This window comes from Pipra filicauda, unplaced genomic scaffold, assembly GCF_003945595.2.
Source record: "Pipra filicauda isolate LSUMZ 115617 unplaced genomic scaffold, ASM394559v2 scaffold33_size4404698_pilon, whole genome shotgun sequence".
NCBI classification, from domain to species: Eukaryota; Metazoa; Chordata; class Aves; order Passeriformes; family Pipridae; genus Pipra; species Pipra filicauda.
Window position 1 is genome coordinate 752,198 of NW_024104465.1, and position 24,354 is coordinate 776,551.

General features: G+C 49.0%; 3 protein-coding genes and 2 non-coding genes across 14 annotated transcripts in view; 1 reads left to right on the plus strand and 4 right to left on the minus strand.

Moving 5' to 3' along the window:
- PXN (paxillin) overlaps positions 1-21,389 on the minus strand; it is a 63,864-nt gene extending 42,475 nt beyond the window's left edge. Inside the window, exons 1-5 of one of the 10 annotated variants that reach the window (XM_039384198.1) lie at positions 20,763-21,389; positions 19,180-19,269; positions 9,078-9,247; positions 6,870-7,079; positions 6,164-6,255 (exon numbers count right to left, since the gene is read on the minus strand). In XM_039384198.1, coding sequence (XP_039240132.1) covers positions 6,164-6,255; positions 6,870-6,886 — 109 coding nt within the window. In that variant the 5' untranslated portion in view covers positions 6,887-7,079; positions 9,078-9,247; positions 19,180-19,269; positions 20,763-21,389. Of the gene's footprint in view, positions 1-3,145; positions 3,189-6,163; positions 6,374-6,869; positions 7,080-9,077; positions 9,248-10,588; positions 10,651-11,949; positions 16,076-19,179; positions 19,288-20,762 lie in introns of those variants that run through there. The other 9 variants (XM_039384199.1, XM_039384196.1, XM_039384197.1 and 6 more) reach the window with 9 other exon arrangements.
- On the minus strand, positions 7,746-7,886 carry LOC113984396. The gene has a single exon (XR_003539493.1). It is a non-coding gene; the product is annotated as a U4 spliceosomal RNA (small nuclear RNA).
- Positions 8,509-8,649, minus strand: LOC113984397. The gene has a single exon (XR_003539494.1). It is a non-coding gene; the product is annotated as a U4 spliceosomal RNA (small nuclear RNA).
- Positions 10,087-16,233, plus strand: SIRT4 (sirtuin 4). The gene is made up of 5 exons (XM_039384205.1): positions 10,087-10,282; positions 12,303-12,808; positions 13,477-13,771; positions 14,871-15,073; positions 15,516-16,233. The coding sequence occupies exons 2-4, from the start codon at positions 12,309-12,311 to the stop codon at positions 15,033-15,035; spliced, it is 960 nt and encodes a 319-aa protein (XP_039240139.1). The 5' UTR covers positions 10,087-10,282; positions 12,303-12,308; the 3' UTR covers positions 15,036-15,073; positions 15,516-16,233.
- Positions 21,390-21,702: 313 nt separating the features above from the next.
- On the minus strand, positions 21,703-23,540 carry PLA2G1B (phospholipase A2 group IB). The gene is made up of 5 exons (XM_039384151.1): positions 23,507-23,540; positions 23,277-23,436; positions 22,426-22,553; positions 22,063-22,077; positions 21,703-21,824 (listed from the first exon to the last, which is right to left on the minus strand). The coding sequence occupies exons 1-5, from the start codon at positions 23,538-23,540 to the stop codon at positions 21,703-21,705; spliced, it is 459 nt and encodes a 152-aa protein (XP_039240085.1).
- Between the last annotated feature and the right edge of the window lie 814 nt (positions 23,541-24,354).

Sequence of the window (24,354 nt, forward strand, 5' to 3'; positions counted from 1 at the left end):
GTTTCTGTTTGGAGTAACCAAAAGGTTTCCCAGTAGTGTTTGCAAATAACCCCTTTCAGGAAAAGGCTGTAAAAAACATTCAGGGTCAAAAATCAAACAGTATCTGACTAAAACAAATGTCAAGCTTCTTTTCTCTTACTCCTCTCACCACAAAAGACATGACACATTACACAAATTAGGTTTCTTCCTCCACAACCAGCAGATCCTAATGGATCTGTTCCCACATACTACTTAGACAAAGCAGCACCACAGAACCAAGAATAATTTAACATCTAATTCAGTATTTCAGATTGTCTAAATAGAATATGTGTGGTTGGTGACTTGTGTGCTGGAAGCACAGGCTGTGCTTTGGCAATCCCCTGAGAGGGACGAGAGCCCCAAGTTAGGATTCTCACTCTTCAGGACAAAGTTGTACTCTCTGTGCCAGTTTACAACACTGCAGAGCGGCAAACTCGTTCAGCAAACTTCCTGTCAAACTCCAAGCACATCCGCAAAATACATTTCCTTAGAGAGATCCGAGGAAGACAATCTGGACAAGTCTGGTCAGCTGCTCTCCTCCCCCCTTCCCACCATGGGCTGTTCGAGTTTATATCCAGCCCCAGCACTGCGTGTCCTGTGCCACAGAGGGTCCCCCAGATCAACAGGGTGCACAGTTCCAGCCTGCAGAAACAGTTTCCCATGTGAGCTGTGCACTGTAACATCACTTCTTCAACACTGAGGGGGAAAAAAAAAAAAGGAACAAAGTTTTTTCCAACTTCAAATGAAACCCCAATGCAAGATAAATCCATTCTCACATGTTTCATAACCTCTCCAGCCCAAGCACGAAACTGAGATACTTCTGGACCTCTATTTTACAGTGCACAAGTACACACTGATCACATCCTCCAACTCTGCAACGGGGAAGGAGATTTTTGATAAAGGCAGAGAGTTAAAAACAGGCACACCAATGGGCTCTCTGAGGGGTTCCCTCATGCCCAGCAAGGTCCATCACTCAACAGTCATCCTTGCACCACACAGATTAAGAAGCATGGTGTGGAAACATCTAAGATGATTTTACTTGACATCAACTCTGAACCTGCACGGCATGTTAGTCCCAGCTCAATAGTACACTACTTTTGGGCCAAAACTGGTCCTGGAAGCAGTGCAGCTATGTCCACATGGCATTGTGCCTGAACCAACAAGTCCTGCCGGACCAGCTTGACTCTGGACAGAGCCAGCACAGACGTCTGTATCCATGGCACAGTTAATCCACAACTCAGATAATCCAGCCATAGATAATGAGGAAAGAAAAACAAACAACTCTCACTTCAGTTCGAAAGTCTGACTTATTTCAGGGGAGTTATATCAGCACATTGTTCCCTTTTGTATGCATCTAAGGTGAATGGCTTTAGAGAAATAAGTGAGCCATTTGGGGGCTAACAATGATTTGCAGAGAGAAAACAGCTGGTGTGCTTTTCCGTGGTGAATTCTGTACACCAAAGAAAAGCTCAGAGAGTGAAAGGGTCACACTTTTTTTTGTTCAACTGCTTACTGTTAATTAGATCTTGTCCAGCCTGAAAGGCTGCAAAAAAGTTGAGACAGACACGGTGTAATTAAGACTTGATGAAATCAAGTTGCTGAGACTAAAAGTTCAATTTTCCAAATCAGATCACAACTTTAACCTCTGGTAGTGCCAATACATTTAGCACCTCAGAAGAACAAGCCAGACAAATTCAGATATTTTTCACAATTTCTTTGCAGTTCACCTCTAATCCTTCTACAGAAGGAACAGTGTGATGAAACCGCAGTAGCCTATTCCAACAAAAGCTGACTTCCTGGGAAGTCACACTGCCACTATTCAAGGAATGCAATAGTTGCAGTGAGTACAGTACAGCTCCCATGGTTCACTGAAGACCATGTTGATGAGACACTAAACTGGAGGCACCAAAGTGGCCCTACGCAGTGGTGCTATCTGTATGCTCACCTTGAAGGGCCACTCAGCAAGTCAACACACACACTGGGTGAATCCTGTTCTGACTAGTAACGCATTCCTGAACACGCTAGGAACATGCACCAAATCTCCAAGAGATAACCGGGCTGAGGGATATGAGAAAAGGTAAACAGAACTGTCTCCACTTAAAGAAACAACAACCGTGAGAAGAAGCTGAAGGGGAAATTCATTCTCTTTCCACCACCAGCTGCTCCACCCGGGCAGAGGGTGAGATTTCACTCCCCAAGGATGAATCCTTCGTGGTGCACCTTTCACCAGGAAGCCACACAGCAGATGGACTACTTGTCCCTTAAGTTTTATCATAGGCACAATTCAAAGTCTGCTTTCTGAAGGTGTGATCACCAGCTTTATGCCAGCACTGTAATGTGAGCTTCAAGGTCCAGGAGGAAAAGGAGCAATTTGCTTGGACTATATCTTAACAGAACGTCTGGTTTCTATTAAAGGTAGGATGGAAGTAACGGATCACGGCCCCTCCCCAGTGTCTGATTTAATCAGTTTCATAAGCGGAACTCAGTCACCCTAATGTCTCCCAGAGCACAAGGGATTTTGGCAGATCCACACCCTTTCCGGCTTGGTACCAAAGGAACTCAAACTCTCTAGATCTTTCCCGTGCGAGCAGCTGCCTGACATTTCCCCACTACACGGTTTCGGATGGTTGTAGCACACCTGGGAGAGGCAGCGGGAGGACGAGGATGAGCTCTGAGCCCGGCTGGGCTCCGCTTACCCCCGAGAGCTCCCCACTCCGTACCCGCGCAAAGTTCTGCTCTCGCCCAAGAGCAAGCCGGAGAGGCTGCGGCAGGACAGGGAGGAGGTGTCTGTGAAACCCGAGCGCGCTCCGCTCCCCGCCGCTCCGGGCACGGCAGCGCCGGGCGCCCTTCCCGGCCGGGGCAGCGCCGGGACAGCCCCCGCCGGCCCTGCCCGCGGGCCTCGGGGCAGCGCAGCCGAGGGGGCCGCGGGCGGAGAGCCGAGATGGCCAGCGCGGTGCGCGGGCAGCGACACGTCCCCGGGCGCCGGCGGGCGCGGCCCGAGCCCCGCGGCGCGGAGGGGGCGCAGCGTGGCCGGGCGGGCCGCGGCCGCCGCCGCCCGGGGCGCGGAGGGGCGGCGGTGCGACCCCCCCCACCCGGCGCGGGGGAGCCCGCGCGGCTCGGGACTCACCCAGGTCGTCCATGGTGCCGCCGTGCCCGGTGCCGCCGTGCCCGGTGCCGGTGCCGCTCCCGCCGGTGCCGCCGCCGCCCCAGCGCCCGCAACTTTCCCGGCCCGCCCCCGCGCGCGCGCCCGCCCCGCGCGCCCCCGCCGCGCCCGCCCCGCGCTGCGCCCCCTGCCGGCCGCTGCGGGAGCCGCGGGGCGGGGGCGGCTCGGCCGGCCGGGAACGGCCGCGCTCCCCTTCCCGGGATGGGGGGGGAAGCGCCCTGGGAAATGCTGGGAAATGCAGCGCCCAGAGCCGCCGCCCGCCTGCGGGGCTCCGTCCCCGCGGTGATGCCCGCCCTGCCGTCCCGCTCGCCTGCGGGCCCACGCACGGCCGAGGCTGGCGGTGCCTCGGCAGGAACGCGACCCGAACCCTGCGCTCTCCGCTGGAGGAGCAGGACCCTCCCCAGGCTGGGTGGGTGCCAGGCCCGGAGGAGCCCAGCACATGGCAGCGCTGTACCCCAAAACCTTCAAACAAATCAACGTTTCTGAGCCCCTGATTTACCCCATCCAAGGGAAGCTGGGCAAGGGAAACCTTTCCTGAACGATTTTCCACAAGCTGTGGCCACCATAAAGGAAAGTCACCGACCACTTCTCCTTCGCTGTGTTCAAAGAACGTAACACTCCTCCTGGATTTATCATATGATAGTGTATCTTGAATCATTTCCCACTTGCTTTTCCTTTCAAACCTCTATCAAACCACACTCCAAGGCAGCAAAGTCCTTGCCTTGGCCGAGCCACAGCACAGCTCCACCCTCATCAGAGCTAGCGTTTACCATTGCACTCTGGCCAAGTCGACATGGCAGTAAAAGCAGTTGCTCAGCCCAAATGTTCAGCTCCTAATCTGATGAGAGATACACCAAAAACTATCAGTGTGGGAACTGCTAAGGATCCAGGAAACACGACTCTCGTAGCACTTTTCCTTACAAAATTACTACCAAGTCAGAGAATGTTCCCAGAGCTGAACAGCACATGTCCTGTTGTTGAGCCGAGATTACGGGATTTTGTTTCCATAAAAACAGAGACCGTGAGGTCAGCTGCGAGCAATCTCCAGTGCTGTATTTTTCACTCTCTAGGCACAAACACACCCAGTTTCCCCTGCTAGCACAAGTCAGACATCATTATTTCCTGTGTTAAGTCATGCTATAATGAGAACTATCACTAGGGGGGCAGGGAAATATCCCCTCCCTCATCCCAGCCAATGCTTACAATTAGTCAACAGCCTCCAAGAAATTCATGCCAGGTTTTACTCCAAATCCACTACTTGTCAGAAAATGACGTCCTTACCTAGATCTAAATACAACACAAATATAAGCAAAGGCTTTCATCGTGTGCTTCACCACTGATGCCAAGGATCTCACCTGACACTCCCATTGCTGGTCTCCAGTAGCAAAATTTAAAGCATTATTTGAAGGGACTGTTACATTTTTTCAAAACCCATCACTGACTGTGCAATGATGACTTCAGGATGTGTCACCCCAGGAGCAGCAACATAAACCACTACCACTGACTGATGGCAAAGCAGACCTAAGGTCATCAGAAACGTGTCCTTTCCTGGGATCTGTGTGTTTCCTCCAGCAACACGACAGGCTTGGATTGTATTTTTACCTCTGCATAAATAAAGTGCCCACTGTTCATACTGTAGCCTAGTATGCAATTTTTATCTTCACCTTCCTACCGTGTCCTTTGGGAGTCTAGAAGTGAGCGCAAATCAAGAATGCAATTTCTGTTGTGTCTCAGGGCTGAAATTGAGCTGTCATAGCACTAGTTATGGTTGTACCTGAAAGAAATGGGTTGTGTCCAAGCTGCTCAGTGTTAAAAACAAAAAAATAAAAAAGTCATTGCATTTAAAGCTCTGCCTGTGGCTTCAGCACTGCTTTGAAAGGGTTGGGGGAGGTGGGAAGGCAGGGCTGCCACATGAGTGATACTATCCTCTAGTAATATTGCTTTCAAAATCAACCTTGTTCTCATGCAATGCCCATAGCCATGTGCTGTTCATAACTGAATTCTTCACACACTAACATTTCTTTCTAAAACTGCCAGTCCCCAACCCTCCAGTGATTGCCTGAGGAGGAGGCCAGGTTAAAACCCAAGGTGCCAAGACAACTGCTCAGTTGCAGGCTCAAGCTAAACTCACTGAAGCAATGTTCACCCTCTCCTAACTTTCCTAACACCCTGGAACTACTGTGCTTTCATCACCTACCTGCTCTCTGCCTCAAACTCTCCCTGGCTCTGTGAATACCTGCTCAAGCACCATCCTTACACAGCCGGGCAGAAGCAGCTGCAGTTCCCAGGTGATTTCCACCTCCAGCAAACTCTTTCCCACTGGAGCAGCATACCCAAGGTGTGCCCAGAGGGGTAAGCGATGCTGAGAGCAGCTACATCCCTCCGAACTGGTGTTGGATGGGAAGTACTAGGGAATGAAGGCAGGCAGTGCATCAGAGAAATACACAGGGTTTCCTCTTACGCTGTCCCCTGTGGCTAAGACACATTGTGATTTACCCTTATCTTTCACAGAAGGTGTTACAAGAAGTTATGACCCCCATTTACAGATGGGAAACAGGGCTGGGAGCTGGAAATGAAGTCAGAAAGTGAGTCAACATCAACAAAATGTTGGACTTCAGGGCATCCTGTATCCACACAACCCGTGTTCAGGGTACTCGTGGCTCCACACAATCTGTGTTCAGAGTACTTGCTCAAGGCATCTTTCCCTCTTGTCAAAGAAGCGTTTACCAGTTACAGACCAGCTCCCTAGAAGGGTGGTTTAACCCCCACACACTTGACACTCAGGCTGGATGGATGAACTGTCCACCTGTCCCCTTCAGGGCTGTAATCTCAGACTGGCTGCCAAACCAAGCGATCCAAGGAGCGATCCAAGCTCATGTCACAGTACCATAGTGCCACTGATGAAAAGCACCATTATTCACAGAAGACAGTGTATGTCAGAGAAGTGATATGAAGCTCCACTCACTTGTAAGGCACACTTACCTGTGCACATTCCAGAGAGGGACTTGAAACTGCAGAGTGATGACAATGCAGTATGTCCTCTGTGCTGTGCCACATGTGCTGTGCAGCTCTTTCTTCAGGTGAATGCAAGAAAGAAAAATTCAGTCAGACCGTTGGGTTTCAGGCAATGGCAGTAAATCACAACATGCAGCTTCCCCATTCAAGGTCCAACTTCACAGTTGTTGAAAGGATCTATTGCAGCAAAACAAATGTTTAAGATGTAGGACACAACTTTGCAACACGGAGTGAAATCACCACACCAGAGCATTATCACAGACAATTCCAGCAGAAGAGATGAGAAACAGTAAAGTGATAAAACCAATACTTATCAACACAGTTTATATGAATCAAGAAATTACACAAAGTGTATGACTCACTGCAAACTACATATGCCTTTGATATTTGCCAGTGTGGCTTATTCTGCCAAAGGGTAATGGCATCCCTATGCTTCAGGTTTTGATTTCAAATTGATGTTGCTGGCAGTGGAGTACAAACGGGAGGAGGGGGCAAATGCAATTTGTGAGGTTTCATCATCTTTGGTCACTCTTTGGTCACTCTTCTGTATAATACCCCAGCATAACTGAATGTTACAAAAAAAACTATTGAAGAGGGAACACTAATGTTCACTACTAAGTTTTCTACTCTGCCTGGCTATAGTTTAAAGCAGCTGCCCAGCTCAGGGTCTTACCGGCAGGGCAGGAGCATCCAGATGGCACACGCGACCGTGCAGAGAACGTCAGAGGCAACCTGTCAGCAGCACAAGCTACATCTGATTCATACAGAGTGATGGACAGCAGCTGCTTCCAGCTCCAGTGGAGACTCAGCCCAGGGAGCTGGTGTGCAATGGTTGTTAAATCTCCCTCTGCAGGGTCTGCTTCGCTATTAAAGAAGACAACAGCTGCAAATTAGAAATGGATTCGGTTTACTTATATAATAGGATTTTACACTAAACTCAGTAGCTGCTTTTTCCAGAGTAAAGGTTTGTGATTTCTTTGACAATAAGGAGCCTTTTTCTTTTTTCTTTTTCTTTAAAGCGAGTGATGCCAATGGATATACATAAAGAAATGCACACAAAATGGAGGTTACAGTACTTTACAGTGAAAGCTGTTCCCTAATAGGTTTTGAAGCACTTCTGGAGCCAGTCAAGCACAATTCAGACTTTCACGCCCCTCCAGTTGCTCCAGAAATGCTCCCTCTCCTCCCTGCCTAAGCTGTCTTTTGAGAGGCCGAGCTCCCCAAAGGATCCTCAACAAGAGCTACACAAGAAATGCTTCTCCAGTACCTCAGTCCCTCCACTTCCATTTTCCGTGACTGATTCTTCCTTCAGCAGCTTTGAAAGAAAGAGGCAAGATCACAGATTTTTATGTAAAAGCGCCCTCAATATATTAACCCACGTTTTTGGCACGAGCAACCGCTGGCATCGCTGAGAGCGAACAAAGACAAATTTATCACTTGTAGTGATCATCTGTAAGCCTCCTTAAATGCAAGTCGCATAAATCAGCTCATCCTGCATAGTAAGATTTCTTTATCATTATTTTCATCTATTTTTCACACCATAATTCAGTCTCCGTAGAGACTGTCAAAAATTGCCAATGCCGACTATATTTCAAGTCGTCATGGCGGGGTATTGGGAAAAGTTTTCAATTAGCAATAATCGCGCCTCGGATTAACCTCATTGGCTACGATACTGCCACTGCGCAAAGCTGACCTGCCTCTCCCGCCGCCGCCGCCCCTGGCCCCGGGGCCGCCGCCGAGCTCGGGGCGAACCCCGCACCCCGCCCGCTCCGCCCCGCATCCCCCCGGGCAGTGCCCCCCGCCCGCCCCGCGCCCCCCGCGCCCCGCCGGGACCGGAGCGCCCCGTTTTTTCCCGTCGGTGCCGAGCCCCGGGACGGCCGCGAAGGCTTGTGGGAGAGGAGTATGCAAAGTAGGAGCGGCGTCAGAGCGGCAGCTCGGTGCTGAATGAAGGGTCCGCACCGCCCCCGCGGTTCCCCCGCCTGGGCACCCCCGGGGCCGGGCATCCCCAGCCAGCCCCGAGGGGCCACAGCCGGCGGGGAGCCCCATCCCAGCCCCTTCCCCACCACCTGCTCCCGCCGTAAACGTCCTTTAATAAACTGAGGGCACTTTTAGTTAAAGAGTTCGATTCTTGCCTTTTTCTTTCAATGCTGCTGGAGAAGGAATGGGTCACTGAAAACGAAAGTGGAGGGGGTCGAGGTCGTCAAGACAGGTTGCTCGTTTGAGGACCACATCACTTTAATGACAGCCTGGCAAGATATACCGTTCGCTTATTTCTTTTTTTAACGTATCTTTCTTTTAACCTCAAATATCAGCCTCTAAGGAGGCTCTCAAAAATTGCCGATGCCGACTATATTTCAAGTCGTCATGGCGGGGTATTGGGAAAAGTTTTCAACTAGCAATAATCGCGCCTCGGATTAACCTCACGGGCTACGATACTGCCACTGCGCAAAGCTACCTGTCATCCACCCCTTCCCGGCCCCACGGCCACCGCTCCTCCGGGGAGGTCAGAGCGGCCCCCGGTGCCCCCCGTGCCCCGCCGGCCCGCAGCCCCCGCCCGCAGCCCGCGCTCCGCCGGGGCGGCGGGGATGGACCGGGGGGCGCTGGGGGGGTGCACCGGGGGGCGGCGGGGCGGCCGGGACACGCGGAGGGTGCCGGGAGGGCGCTATGGTAATGAGCGCCAGGGAAAGGGCTGCTCTGAGCCGGGGGCATCGCCCAAAAATCGCCGTGTCCCATCCCGGGTGAGAGCGGGGGGGTCCCCTCGGTGAAAAGGGGTCTGCCGGGTGCCACCTGCCCTTTGCACCAAAGCAAAGCACCCACCCAAGGGTTTAAAAACACGTTTAAACTATTAAGATAAAAGGCACTAAAAGTGGTTTAGACTCACGGATCTGCCAAAAAGAGGGTCGCGCCCCACACCTCCGCAGGACCCAGGGGCGGAGGGACGGGCAGGGTGGCACCGCACAGCAAGTGAGCAGGATGTGCTTCTTCCCTGTGATCACAAAATTACACCCCCGCTGCTGGGCACAGGCTCGGCTCACCTAGGCTTGAAAATAACTGCAAGGGACAAGAAAAACGGATTAGGAAATCGTGCAATGTTTTGAACTGATTAGCAAGAGCTCTTTGGCAAATGCATTCAAAAAGCAGTCCAAATTATTAGAAAGAGCCCACTGCCTGTAAGACAAGGGAACATCTATTGTCAAGCTGCTATCATGCAGCAGATTGGCCTTCCTCCTATGAATTTGTTCCTCAGAAAAATAAGGCCCCTTTGAAACAAAAAAACCCAAACACAAAAACCTCCTTATTGCCAGCAATTGGTACAGTTTATCAGGTGATTATCAAGACTGAAACTAAGCAGAAAGGCACTGGGGGTTTCTGCCAGACCACTCAGAGCCAGGAGCAGGCAGGTTGGCACAGCCCTGACTCCCGAGCTAGAGGAGATGTCTTTAACAGCCCTCAGTTTATTTTTCTTCTGTTACTTGTTGAATCACATTATCAGCCTAAAATCTGTTCACTGAAAAGAAAATACATCTTTTATAAGGACAAGCATTTACAACGCATTTTATCAAAGCTGTGACATGCGTTTGTATCAAATCAAGTCGGATTTTAATCTTGCACGTTTCCATGAGGGCTGCCATGGAGTTCCCAGCGTTTTCAGATTGACTCAGGTGTCAGGATGTTAGGGATACCCTTTTTCTCCCCCCCTCCCCTGCCTTTCTTTGAAGCATGGGAATTGTAGTCTTTGTGCTTAGGGCTTAATTTCCCCGCGAACTACATTTCCCAGAAAGCTCCTCTTCCGGCAGTCAGCCCTTTCCTTCCGCGGTCGGGCACGGCAGCAATGAAAGGTGAGTTTCCAGGCATTATTCACTGTATCCCTCTTATTTCATTAGCCGGGTTTAGTTCGGCTGTTACCCCGCACCTCCCCGTTATCACAACACAAGAGACCGGGATGACACGGGAGTCCCTCTGGATTTCTGGCCTGTAACCGTTTGTAGAATCCTGTTTATCTTCTACCTTAACCTTGCCTGATCTTTTTCTGTGGAGCATCTTGGCTGTGCTTTAAAAAAACCCTCAAGCCTCAGCTTTCCATAGGTACGTTTAAAGAGTTTCACTTATTATGTACAGTAGTTATTTTTTTAATCTGAGAACGCTGATTTTTAAAGCAGCTTTGCATTTGACAGGAAATATTCTGTCCTTTGTAACTTTCTCTCCTCCACAGTCCTTCTCTGGTTCATAGCAGCTCTCAAATGTATCTGCTTCTTTTGCCTTCTCTCTCCTGTGGGCCAACCCCTATTACATTTCTATTTCATTTCCTCTCTGAACATTTCCTTCTGAGAGATATTTTAATGATAACAGGCAGGAATGAAGAGTTTTCATCAGTTAAAGCAATTTAATTACCATCAAACTGGCTTAACAGCCTTCGGGGAGCATCATGACAGAAGTTATTCTCGGAGCAAATTAGTTTATTGGGAGACTTTGTCCCTTCTAATTAATTCATATGGGAAATTAAACCTCTTCGGAGGGAATGCCCAACACAGCTCCTGATAAACAGCAAAACAAGGCAAAAATCATTGCAAACAGAATCCACTGCTTAGATTTAAAAAGCAATACAGACTAGGGAGGCAGTCTAATCTTCCCTGTAATTCAACTGATGATTATGCAAAGCCTTGAGAACTGGAGATTAACTGAGACAAGTCTATTCTTTGCCACTAGCTTCTATTAAATATCATGATACTTACAGCTGAACATCCAAGCTTTAAATGTATTTAAATATTGCTCCATTTACTGTAAGAGCTGGTACTTGAGGGGAGTTGGAGGCTTGAGGCAAGGCCACTTAGATGTACCAGGTAATCTGGCCTGTTGCAATCAGCTTTTAGAGATCATGCCCTTTTATTAGTAATTAAAGTCCTTCCTCCACCTCCCACATCTTGTACGAGCCCCCTTGCCAAGGGAGATGGTGGGAGGCAAAAATACCAAACAATCAATTCTCAGTACTGTCACTTTCAAACCTTTTTGTACTTTGTATCCAAAACCGTAGAGAGGCCCAGAAAAAATTGTTTCAAAATAATGAAATGGAGAAAGAACTGCAGACTGCTAGAAAGCCCAAACAAAATCAAAATCCAAACCAATCCACTGCTGTCTCAATAGGTCCTGCACACAATTCCAGGCTACTTAACAGCAAAGCCATCCTGCCTGTCCCTAGCAGGGAATTCTGTTCCTCCCTTTAAGCAGGGTGTCAGTCCTATTCTTACCTGCCAGGCAATTGTTTCTGCCCCACACCCATTTGGGTGATCCCTTCTTTCTCAGCCCCTGTTTGTGCTGGAGAAGCAAAGCAGCACCCCTTCATCTCTCTACTGACTCTGGAGAGGTGGCACCCACAGAACAGGAGATGTCAGAGGCATTTAGAGAGTGTCCTAATAATCTTCTGTCCCATTTCAAGGCCTGTTCTGCACCAGGCCTTTTGTGAAAAACAAAACAAAATAAAACAAAACAAACAAACAAAACAAAATCGAGAAACAAACCAAAACACACATCAAAGGAGTAACTCCTGTCAAGGCCTTTGTCCTGAGAAAAACCCAACATTTCAAGGTTGTTTTTCTTTCCCTTCCCACAACACATGTTAAGGATGGGGTAAATAGAAAGGACTGATTGGGAGCAGGAGGAGTGTTAAAAAAGCAGAGCAAGGGTCTCTTCTGGGGAGGGAACAGCCAGTGCCTCTGGGGTGGGGTGCTTGGCCTTCCTGCCTTTCCTGCACATACCTGGGAAAGACTTTGCATGCTCAGGTCTTGCTGGGCTCTTTACAAGTCCTCTTAGGCAGCCGTCCTTCACACCGGGATAGAAGAGCAGGAACCCTACAAGTCAAGGCTGTTAACTTTGTCCTTGTACCTTGAGCAGTGCTCAGTGTTGCCATCTGTCAAAGGGATATCCGAGTGCTGTCCTCGGATGGAGGGCTTTAGTTAATGTTTCGCAAATAGTTTGTTTCCTTGCTAAACAGAAAAAAGAGCAAAGAATACTTAGGAGCGTCATTTTCCAGAGAATCTCAAGAAAATGGCATTAAGGTCATGCTCTTTGCTTTCTTTTACCTTCCTTGTGTTCTGTTCTTGCCTTTTAGCTGAACATGTTCTCTGCCAGGAAGCTGTCTGGAGTTTTCAGAGCCATCAGATTCCATCATTTCAGATCCCATTCTGTATCCAGAGCCTCTCCAAACTTGACTTTTGTGCCAGCCTGTCTTCCCCCAGATCCCGCGGAAGTAGAGGAGCTGCAGCACTTTGTTTCTAACTCCAAGAGGCTGTTTGTAATGACTGGAGCTGGAATCTCGACCGAGTCAGGGATCCCAGATTACCGCTCCGAAGGTGTCGGGCTCTATGCCAGGACAGACAGACGGCCTGTCCAGCACGCCGAGTTCGTTCGCAGTGCCAGTGCCCGGCAGCGCTACTGGGCAAGGAACTTTGTGGGCTGGCCCCAGTTCTCCTCCCACCAGCCAAACACAGCACACCTGGTACTGAGGGACTGGGAGAAGCTGGGGAAGCTGCACTGGCTGGTGACCCAGAACGTGGATGCCCTTCACACCAAGGCCGGGAGCCAGCGCGTGACGGAACTGCACGGCTGCACTCACAGGTACCGCTGCTGGCTCGGGGAGGGGGGGCAGTGCTCCAGCCCCTCCTTTGGGGTGACTGACAGGCTGCTGCGGTGTCACCTGCTGAGAAACGAGGCAAAACATCCATGCTGTGCTCCTGGAGATGATGTGCTTAAAGGTGGTGCTGGGCTGGGGTGGAGAAAAAGATTACAAACCAGCACTGTTCACAGCACAGTATTTAAGAAACATGACCACCACTCTGTTTTTTCAGAGCATTATTTGGATCATTTCCCTTGAAGCCTGCATCAGTTTCCCCTTTCCTTGGTACAGCAAATGTCCTCTTAGAGAAGAGGACAAGGGGATCCTGAGGATACAAGGATTATCCACCAGGGCTAGCAGAGTGGATAGTGCCAGAATTGCACAGCATGAGTGGACTGGAGAAGGGCCATCACAGCCTGGCTGGGATTACCCAGGTTTCCAGATGAAAAAGCACAGCCTGAACTGGGAGAGAGGATGCACAGGGTTCAAAGCACTTCCTCTAGAGCATTCCTACAAAGCAACAGTTGGAGGTAGAAAGACAGCTCCTTGACCTGTACTATTTGGTAAATAAATATGGACAATTATGACAGGCCTCCTAAGGAACCAGTTACAGGCTCCAGATCTTCAGCTGACATGAAACTCTCCATTAAGACTTTGCTCTGAATTTCAGGGTTTTCTGCTTGGCTTGTGGAGATCGAATCTTGCGCTCTGAGCTCCAGGAGCACTTTGAGGCTCTGAATCCTACCTGGAAAGCTGAGGCATTTGGCGTGGCTCCAGATGGGGATGTGTTCCTGACGGATGAGCAGGTGCGCAGCTTCCAAGTCCCAGCCTGCCGTAAGTGTGGTGGAATCCTGAAGCCTGACGTGACATTCTTTGGAGACACGGTGAGCCAGGAAAAAGTGAGTTTTGTGCACCAGCGCCTGGCGGAATCAGACTCCATGCTGGTGGCAGGATCCTCCATGCAGGTAAGTAGGTCTGCCTCCCACACTGCATTCCTGCTTCCCTGCTACTCTGCCTGCAGCAATCCTGGCTTCCACAATGTAGGACTACAAATGGCTTGTGGAACAGATCAGCCTTTGCAGAGCTTCTTTGTATTTTATTTTTACTGTGGTTGGAATCTGGCTCCACAGGTTACTTGTTTGGGCTTCCCTGTCACTTTGTGCTGCTATAAATAACTCCATTCAGACCTCTCTCTGCTGCCTCCTCCATCAGGACGCTGTAGGTTCACAATTGCCCACAAACCCAAGATAACCTGGCACAATTCAGTCCTCACTTTTTTTTTTTCTTGAGATTTTTAGCCTTTGGCAGCTTTTTAGGCCCTGTGGCACACTGTGTGAAATTTCAGATTTTAGGACATCTAATTCCTTACTAAATTCTCAAAAAGAGAGCTGAAATACCTTTCCTTACTGCTTAGGATTGTCCTTTGTATCACAGTGTGTTTTCTCCATTAGCCTCTTATAGATAAGGTAAGGTAATTAAACAACAGGTAATTAAACAATTAAACCATTTTGTAATAGTGTTTGTATAAGAGAAATTTTTTCAGGAACAAGTTCTATTACGTTAAAATCCCCTACTCTAACACCTCCCAGAATGAGATAAAACCAAGGCTGCCTGCTTGTGATTCTCTTGGCTTCAGGATACCGGAGACAAATTCCTTGAGCTTGCACTTCTTAAGCTTATAATCCTTTGTACAGGAATGATTGAAATGCCTTAGGTTTGTTCTTGTACCACCTAAGCTGGGCCATGTGAGAACCATCAAAGTGCAGCATTTAAGAACCTATGATAACTAATAAAAGCTGCTGCAGAGATTTACTAAAAGACAAGGATGTTTTCTTTCCATGGGCTATGAAGTTTCAGTTCTATGAAATTGCAAATCCTTCACTGACAGAGGTTAAAAGCTGTTCTTTTCTGTGCGCTCCACAACGAAGGCATTTCATACCTGAACCCTGTATGTACAGCCCCTTTTCCCGCTGCCAACAGCAACTCTTTTCCTTTCCTTACTCCTTTCCATAGCTCTTCCCTTGCCTAAGCTGCCAGTAATTTTGTCTTCTGTTATTCCTGCAGGTATACTCTGGTTACAGGTTTGCTCTCGCTGCCCGGGAGAAGAAGCTGCCAATTGCAGTCCTTAACATCGGGCCCACAAGGTTAGATCACTTTGCATCCTTAAAACTGAATTCCCGCTGTGGGGAGCTGCTGCCTTTGATTGTTGCACAGGACCCAACCCGCTGAGCTCCAGTAGCTATCAGGAGTAAAGTTATTTCTGCAAGGTGAGTACCTTCCCTGGTCAGTCACAGGGTAAGAAGATGGGTTCCTGGCAAATGCTGAGGCTGAGATGTGCTGACTAAAAAGATGTTCCCACAGCGTGCATCAAAACGCGGCTGGAAATTTTCATCTGTAACAGTTACGCTCTGATGGGCCATGATACTGTTTCCCATGATCATAAACAAAAAGCATACTAAGTGCTAATGCTCCCAGAAAACTGGGCAGGAGTAGCCAGAAGACTCAGCAGTGTTGAATTCCATTTGTCAGTATGAGAAAACTACAGGGGATCATCTGTAGTTCCAGAGAACCTGATCACACTGTTGCCTTTGCAACTGATAATTCCAAAGCTCTTCCTGGTTGAATTGGTCCAGCTAATCCTAAGCAGACACTGCCGTTTAAAGTAATCAATTCCATCGATAAAGCAGCTTCTTCCTTCCACTCCTGCAGGAATCATCATCTCAGAAAGGGGAAAACCTCCATCTAGGAGGCAGCTGTGAGATCCGGTGCACGGGCACTGAGGACACCAGGAGAGGGCAGCAAGCCTCGCACGTGTCGGCCTCGCCAGTTCTCTCCATTGAAACCATCGGGAAACAGGATGATGATGAAAAAAAAAACACTTTTCTGCCTTACCTTGCCGTGGTAAACAGTGCCTTTTCATTCACTGGGACAGGATAATCGGACTGCTGTAACTGAGGACAAAATACCTCAGTTGTCCCCAGAGGAGAATGAGGGACAGGGATTTTGACTGAGTAACTTGAGGCTACAGCACAGGAGGGCGATGTGGGAAACCTGGGCATCTGCTGGAGGATCCAACGTCACTAGAAAAAGGAGGCAAGAGGAACTGCAGTTGTCATTTAAAGAAAAGATTTAAAATAGAAGCTGAACAAAAACACTGCTCTTGTAAGAGATTATTTGGAAGCACAGAGTACAAGGCTGACATCTTCCAGCAAGGACGGGAAGTCAGCATTTCCCTAAACTGTCAGTTAACAAGCTAAACTGCTTCCTATTTGAACCCTTTAAAAATTAAATATTGTTGAAATGCCAGAGGAGTTACTTTAAGCTAATCTGACCAGCACTGCTTTCAGAGGGGCTGCTACATTTTCCAGAATGCGTTTTCTGAGTATGTTATTTAATTAATGAATAGCTAAGTAGTGAATTGAAATTGTTTACAAGATTGATACTGTTTGCATTGTAATTTTCTCTCCCTCCTATGATTTATTTAAGTACACTCTCAATAGCCAGTTTAGATCCATTTTTTCCATTGCAAAAATGCAGAATGTAATTACTAGCAGCTGATGAATTAAGAGGGAAATACAATTAAATCTGTACAATAGGTCTCCCTCAGGAGCTAATCTCAAGCTATTAATAGATGCAATTTCCACACTCCTAACAGGAGATCCATCACTGCTGGCTAACCATTTTTTGTTGATCCTGAGGGTGGTATTGTAAGCCATATCAAACCTTTTACAGAGTAAAAGACAGAACCTTGCACAAACTAGAACACTAAATTTTTGACTTGACCTTCTGCATGAATCTACCACTTCCCTTCTGGCTATGAGGGATATTAATTGTTGGGGCTTTACAAATGCCCCCTCCTACTCTGCAAATAACATGTCCTGTACTAATATTTTGACAAGAACTGTAACAAGCAGTTGGAAACAAGGATGACAGAGTCATCTGCTAAAAGGTCAAGTAGCAAAGCAAGGACAACTGACCACGTGATACAAAGTTCTTTTTTGCTTTGTTGTTGATTCAAATCCATGCCAGGCAGGAGCAAGTAAAGCACAGAAAATAAGGGATACATAGGCACCCAATTTCTGGAGAAGGTAGAGGGCTTAATGCATTTCAAGATTTGGCTGTTATGGGTCAGAGGAGAGACAGCTTCACTTAGAAACCAAGTGAGATCAGTTCAGGACCCCCACCTGCATTCTGCTCTCATTTAATGGAGACCCCACTTTGCAGCAGGAAGGTGTCCTCTGTTTGGCAGTGAAGAAAGCTCACAGATGTCACTCCATATTTACCTGTCCTGTCCATAGTACAGCTGTCCTGCTAACCAAGGCTTTTGCAGAAATCATGGCTAAAGTATAGCAGAGTCCCCACACACAGGGAATTTATTTGCATAGGTTTTTCCATGTAAGAAGAGGCACTCCTTAGCAGAGGAGCTGGGGCTGAGTTTCTCACCATCTGCATCATCTTCTGCCCCACCTTGAAACTCCTGTGACATTGGTATGTCAAAAACAGAGGCTGCAGGTTTACTGCCAGTAGAGCCAGCATTTTGAGATGGTGTGGGAGCATTACCGAAACATCTAAAACAAGAAAACATTTCAAGTGAAGACTTGGAATTAGCTATGTGACAGGTAACTAAACCTCCCACATCTATCCCTGCCTCTTCTCCAGTTCTGCAGCTGAGCCTGTGGGAGAGGAGTCAGGGTGTCTCTTCAGCATTACTGGCAGATGAGTCATATTACCCTGACCCTCTAGGGATTATACTTTTAAGTCCCTGAGACAATGACTTACAATAAACAAACATTACAGTAGACTTCATGTCCATAGTTTATTACTATATGTTAATGAGCATATCTACAGCAAATACATGAGGCTGAGATGAAGGAGTTCCTTTTTTTTTTTCCTGCTAGGCTGATCTAGTACTACTAAAGTTGACTTCTTTTAGAGTAGGATCAGAGCACTTCAGCTCTTAACATGTTCTCCAAGACACCACTGAGAAGTTCACTCAACTGAGAAATGCCTGAGAGCGCCTAAAGATCCTGCACCAAAAGCCAGATCTGCATCACTCTAATGCTGACTGACACCTTCCCCTGTCACTCCTTGGGGGCTGTTTGTGTGGGAAGATGCAATGCAGAGAGATAACAGCTATCAGAACATAACTATGTCTTTGCAGGCAGCTAGCAAAGGCCTATCCTGAGAAGTTTGTGTTTCTCAGCTTACTGATGTCATCACCAGCCTGGAGGGAGTTACAGAAACCTCCAGGGCTGAGCAGTATAGGAATTAGCCATGCTGTGGGAAAACAACAAACTCAGTAACATAACTGACCTAGTGTTCAGCTTCATTCTCTCAGACAATGCAGAATTTGCAAGGGAGGAGGGTTTAAAAAGGGGGAGAAATGTTGTTCCTGAAAGCTAAAACAAAAGGGCCATAATCTTTGTGTTATTGGCTAAAACTATGGGAAGTGTTACAGAGCCTGAGCAGTGTTCTCACAGATCCTTTCTATCTATGCTGTCTGCTTTAAGTCAGTCTCATCCTCCACATGATTCAACCCTCTCCCACCTTTTCTGGCTCATAGTTTTTAGACCAGTCCACCAGTATTTTAGATCATGGCTTGCAGTCATAGCTCTGTGCACCTGCGGGTGCCAAATGTACACATCAGACAACAGCACAAGGACAGGTTTTTTTACCATGAAATTAGCTGAATCAACAGCTTATGCTCTTCCCTTTTTCTTACAGCTGTTCCTCCTGAGGTTTGGATAAAGGAGCTGAGAGTACCTTATAATGGATTTTTCTGCTGCTCCTCTGGAAGTGGGGTTGGAGTTACCCAAAGCAAATAAAAGCCACTTCCTATTTGGCAAATCTTGTCTTTGTTTCTGGGCAAATTCTCAGAGCAAACTGTAATTGAGCCCAGCAGCCTGAGAGAGGTATTTCACACACTGAGCTCCAGTGAGGGCAACACAGACTGCAGATGGCCTGGAGGGCTGGGTGGCTGTGGTGTAAGTGCAGCCTCCCACATCTTACAGTCACATTGCTCCTACTGACACACCTGCTTGTTCATGACTTCTGGAAAATGACCCAAATCTACCTTCTAGAGTGTGCTTCTTCCCCCATAACTGCCTTGGATGTCACCCTTTCCCAGCCTTTGCAGCAGGAAGGTGAAAGACTGTTCCAGACACCTGCAATTCTGTCCTCTCCCACTAAGGAAAGATACCCAAGTACCACCTCCTGCACCACTAACTAGACAATGGCAGGGAAGAAGAGAGGAAGAGAAGAGCTTGAGAGGAAGACCAACAGTACAAATGTCTTGTATTGGTCTCAGGCCCGAATAGGAACTGACACAGGATCATTACCACAAGCACAGTTGTTTGCTCTCTGCATGTCTCACCTCAGCTGGAGCACTTTCCCTTTCATCTCTGCAATGCCCATATAGTTAAGAGTAATTCGACTCTCCCTGCAGAGACTGAAAAATCTTGGCCTAGAAAACAACAATAGAGAAAAGGAAGATAAGAGGCTGAGATTTCACTTCTGCAGTGTGAGCCCACAGAGCTGCTGTCCCTCCAGCATCTCACGTCCCAGCTGCAGTGCTGTGAGGGGCCTCAGAGCTCCCCAGCTTGCTGAGCACAGGGATACCTTGTGTTTCTGTTTTGGAACAGGCTGTCATGGCAGAAGATCTTCACACACACCTTGTACTCTCCATACACTGGCAGTGAGTCAGTTCAAGCAATCACTGGCCCTGCTCTTTCCACAACATTCCTCAAAGCCCTAATTAGCAGAACCCCTTCAGCCTCCCCACCTGTGCCGTTCATTAGGGCCTGACACGCTACATTTTGTGGGAAGGTTCCCTATGGATGGAGGATGTTTGAATTTACTGTTAGGTCTTTCACACCACCAAAGCAGCATGGAAATGAGAAGCACGATCAAGGGATTAAACATAAGTGTAGGCTTATCAAATCTGTACAGAGTAGGATGGATATAAATTGAAATGGAGCCTTCATTTATCCACTGAATTTATCTATGGAATGCTATCTATGTGCCCCAAATGCTGGATGCCAGGAGTAAATACACTGCTCACCTCAAATCTAGAGAGTTCCTTTTACAGGCCAAATTTATACCAACAGGTTCTGAAATGCTTCCAACTGCACCCCAGCAAATCTTCTCTGCTAGTGATGATACAGCTCAAAAGTACAGTGTTCCTTCTAGATAGTGATGGTATTTTACTTTTTTTTCTCTACAACAGGATTTATAATTTATCACTACAAAGGGATTTCAGTAACATTTACTTAGGAGCTTTACTGTTCTACAAAAAATAATTTCAGAGAATCAGAGCTAGTGTGTGAGCACAGGAGATCTCATCTTGCACTTCCAGCCCTAGGAATGATTCATCTCGGCCACATCTTGGGAGCACATCCAGGATCCTCAGGATTTCTTTGGAGGACCCCAAGTACTCAACGTTTCCAGAAAATTCACGTACACGAACACCCAAGGAAAAATAAGCAACAAATACTGGTACAAAACTAGGACTTGATGTGCCATAAGATGGAGTATCTGGCTGCCACACACTCCATTTTTTCTTTCATTAAAAAAAAAAGAACAAAATGCAATTTACTATCTTATCTCATTATCATGCTAATGCCCTCAAAGATCCAGTGACCTTCAATAGGAAGGCATTGCAAGTACCTTCCAACAACATATCAAGCCAGCTTCTTCCTTCTCCATCTGTTTCTAGTTTCTCAGAGCCCTCTTGCAGATCCTTGGGTTCTGCTCCATGTTTGGGTACAGTTCATTCCCGTGAGGAACAGGAGTGAGCAGCCCCTGCCCCAGGAGCTCACCCGCACCTCCCTAAAGCCTCTGCCAGCAGAACTAGTACCAAGGGCGGGGGGCGGCTTTGGCACAGGACCTTGGCAGGGCTGGAAAACCGGGGCAGACACCATCCCTCAGAGGGGTCCCTGCGTTCCAAGCCAACATTACCTCCTGTCCTGCAGCTCCTGACCGGGAACGGCGCCGGGCAGCGGAAGGGCTCCCTCAGAGCGGGGAGCGGCCGAGCAGCTCAATCCCCTCACGCAGCCGTGCCCCGGGGGACAGCTGTGCTGTGGCTATGGCGTGGGCAGCCCGGCGCCAGGGTGAGGGGGCGGGAAGGACGCCCTGACGAGCCCCGTGAGGGCGGGAGAGGTGCCCTGGGGAGCCCCTGGAGTAGGAGGGAGTGTGGGAAGGTCGCCCTGAGGAGCCCTTGGAGCGTGAGGGAGTGTGGGAAGGTCGCCCTGAGGAGCCCCGGGCGGGTGAGGGAGGGCGAGGGAGGGCGTGAGGGTCACCCTGAGGAGCCCTGCGAGGGCGGGAGAGGTGCCCTGAGGAGCCCCCAGGACGGTGAGGGAGGCAGGGTCGCCCTGAGGAGCCCCGGAAGGGCAGGAGGGTCGCCCTGAGAAGGTCCGGGAGGGTGACGGAGAGTGGGAAGGGCGCCCTGAGGCGCCCCTGGAGTGTGAAGGAGTGCAGGAGGGTCGCCCTGAGGAGCCCCTGGAGTGTGAAGGAGTGCAGGAGGGTCGCCCTGAGAATCCCCTCGAGTGTGGGGAAACAGGAGAGTCGCACCGCGGAGCCGCAGCCCCACCCTCAGCCCGCAGGTACCTGAGGGGCGGGGCGGGGCTGCACGCGGGACGCACCTGCTCGCGGTCTCGCGCGCCCCGCCCCGCCCCCGCCGCTTCCAAGGGCCAATCAGCGAAGGCGGGGGCGCCACGCGCGCCCCAGCGAGCCGTGGGCAGAGGGGGCGGGGCGTGAGGGGAGGTGGGGAGGCCCCGCCCCTCCCCTGCCTTCCACATGACCCTGTCGTCGCAGCGCGGTGGGAAGCAGTGGGTTGTTGTAAGGCGTTTATTGAGGTGGTTTTTAAGTCCTGCGGCCGCCCTGAGGGGCAGGAGGGAGACTATTGGCAGTATTTCTTTTTATCCAGATCCTTGTGTTCGGGGTTGTAGGGCGTGTTGGCGAAGCACATGGCAGCGGTGCGGTCGCAGTTGCAGATGAACGCGGAGCACTCGTCGTTCTTGCCTGGAGGAGAGAGAGGAGCGCTCAGACCCCGCAGCTCCTTCGCCAGGCACTGCGGTGGCTCAGGCTGGCATTTCTGCTGTCAGGGTGTACCCGTTTCAGTGCTGCCATCGTTTTGGGGTGCACAGGATTCTCCCCGCTAAACCTCTGCATCCAAAGCTGTGCCCTCCAGCCCGGCCATCTCTGGCCCCTTCCTCCCTCCCCTCCTGCAGTGCTGTTTGCCGGCCTCTCTGCTCTTTACCTCGGTTCCAGAGCCCTATAAAGGTTTCACCGTTCATCAGAGGTGTCCGGCAAAAGCCGGGTAACACTGCCCAGTTAACACGCTGATCTCTTGGGTACTGCCATTAAAAGGAATCCCAGAAAAGTGCCACAGGGACTCAGTCCCCTGAAGAGGAGACAGGCTTCCCTGTGATACCATATATCTTCATAAACTTTAAATTGTGGGCTATATGGAGAATATTCGCTCCAGTGCCTGTGTGAGGTGTGCCTTTTCTGACAACCAGCCCCCCGTCTTCCTGCCACAGAAGTGTGAGTGTAACACAGAGCCCTGTTCCTTCCAAAGAGAGAATGGAGAACATTTGGAGTCATGTGGAAGTGGACGTACTGCTACATGTAATCTCCCCGCTGGAGCAGCTGTACTTGTAGGACTTGGTGTAGGGGTTGTCCAGGAGGAATCTGCATGAGTCCAATTTCTGTGCCTCTCCGTAGCAGTTATCGTGTACCTGGCAGCACCTGGGAAACAAGGAGAAAAAGGTCAGAAACTACCAGAAATACAGCTGACCTGTAAGACACACAAATATACTATGGTTACTTTGACAAGGCACTGAACAAAAAAAAACCCCAAAATCAAAAAGATACCCAGTGACAAGAGAGCAGCCCCAAAGGGAAACGGTTGTGCCAGCTCATGGTCCGAGAGGTGTGTGGTACACGTGTACTTACTGGAGATGATCTCAATTGTCTATTGGGCACAGAGAAAGCAAAAGCCAGTGTTTACCCTATACACCCCCTCAGTGGTCCTGAGAGCTCACAGCCAACACAAAGCACGGTGTCTTGGCTGTCAGACTTGTGTGATCTCTAAACTGTCCAAGCCGTTTCCCAGCATTTTCCAGCTCAGCCCTGCATGTGTTGATGGCTGTGCACTGGGCAGAGTGTGCAGAGCTGCGCCCAGGCTGCTGGCACAACACTGCTGGAAAAAATGCTGGAATGAGCGTGCTGTGCTGCCATAGGAAGGAAAAGAGAGTTGCTGGGATTATATTTTATCTTAGTAATAAGGCACTGAGGTGTGATACTGCACATCCTTGTTCCTTTGAATCCATCTGTCAGAAGAAGCTTCATTCACAGCAGCTGGAGGGTTTATGAGTGTTTATAGGCAGGGCCAGCTGAGACGAAGCTGGGGTGCAGAACCAGGAAAGCACAAGCAAGGAAAGAGGTTTGTAAAAGCAGGGTGTTATAAACCTGTCGAGCTCATCAACTGGAGTCCCGCTGCCTCCCAAGCCGCAGTAGCAGCCGTAGCCGTTGAAGTCCAGCAGCGGGTGGCTGTCTGGCAGGGTGCACTTGATCAACTTGCGGAACAGCCACATGGCCCGGGGAGAGACATCAGCGCTGGCTGCGCCCACTGAGGAGAGACACAGAGGTTAGAGTCAGGCTGACTGTTACCAAGTCCGGGGGTGAGGGCACCTACGCACCCAACAACAGGAAAAGCAGGGTCAGGAACTTCATTCTTGCAGGACTTGACAGAGAGACTGGCGATAAAGGGAATTGGTGTCTCTTTATACGACAAGCTCACCTTGACATGGGTATGAGATAAACCAGCCAGTATTTATGTTACTAAATGTAGACTTCTTCCATCGGAGACTGTGAGTGGGAGGTTGTGGCGTGACCAATTGAAGGCCAATTGAGTGAACTCTATGGAAGCTGGGAAGGTAAATATTTGCTCTCTAAATTTTTCCTATTAAATTCTTGTAGTGATGCTATTAGAAGTCAGCCTGAAAGACCTGGATGTTTTTAAGGCCCCTCTGCTGAAAAATAGTAGCAGTATGGTAGTTAAGTTGGAAATTGCTGGCACACTAATAACCACCTGTCATTAATACCTGCATCCTCTTTTTATAGTATCCCACTTATCATTAATCATGTATCTCTCCATGGATTCTCCTGGCCTAATTCAGAGAATAAGGTTCAAGTTGTCCACTCACCTCAAATAACCATTTGGCATGAGCTGAACCAAAAAAAAATTTGAGCTGTTCTTTACTTCGAAACCACAGAGGAGAAGGAGGTACTACTAGGCAAGAAACAGGAGCCAAGTGACCTGGAAAGTGTCTGTATCTGAGTTAACAAGTAGTGTCTGTTTTTACGTGGCCTTAAGGGATTTACACTGGAAATGAACTGGGCTTAGAAGTGTCAACATACACAGCAGACTTCATTACCTTAGAGAGAGCAGTTTGTCCTTCTCCAGCACCAATGCAGAACCCAGTTAGGCCCTTTGGTTCTCTATGCCAAGGGATGAGGTGAGTTGGGAACCTTGAATGAAGTTCAA

What these genes read in the sequence shown, in the direction of transcription:
- SIRT4 (XM_039384205.1), top strand. Translation starts at nt 12,309, where the DNA reads ATGTTCTCTGCCAGGAAGCTGTCTGGAGTTTTCAGAGCCATCAGATTC. An exon ending in CTGCACGGCTGCACTCACAG is followed by an intron (nt 12,809 to 13,476) that starts GTACCGCTGCTG and finishes TCTGAATTTCAG; the next exon opens with GGTTTTCTGCTTGGCTTGTG. An exon ending in TGGCAGGATCCTCCATGCAG is followed by an intron (nt 13,772 to 14,870) that starts GTAAGTAGGTCT and finishes TTATTCCTGCAG; the next exon opens with GTATACTCTGGTTACAGGTT.
- PLA2G1B (XM_039384151.1), bottom strand. Translation starts at nt 23,540, where the DNA reads ATGAAGTTCCTGACCCTGCTTTTCCTGTTGTTGG. An exon ending in CCTGCTTTTCCTGTTGTTGG is followed by an intron (nt 23,437 to 23,506) that starts GTGCGTAGGTGC and finishes GTCTCTCCTCAG; the next exon opens with TGGGCGCAGCCAGCGCTGAT. An exon ending in CCAGTTGATGAGCTCGACAG is followed by an intron (nt 22,554 to 23,276) that starts GTTTATAACACC and finishes CTTGTTTCCCAG; the next exon opens with GTGCTGCCAGGTACACGATA.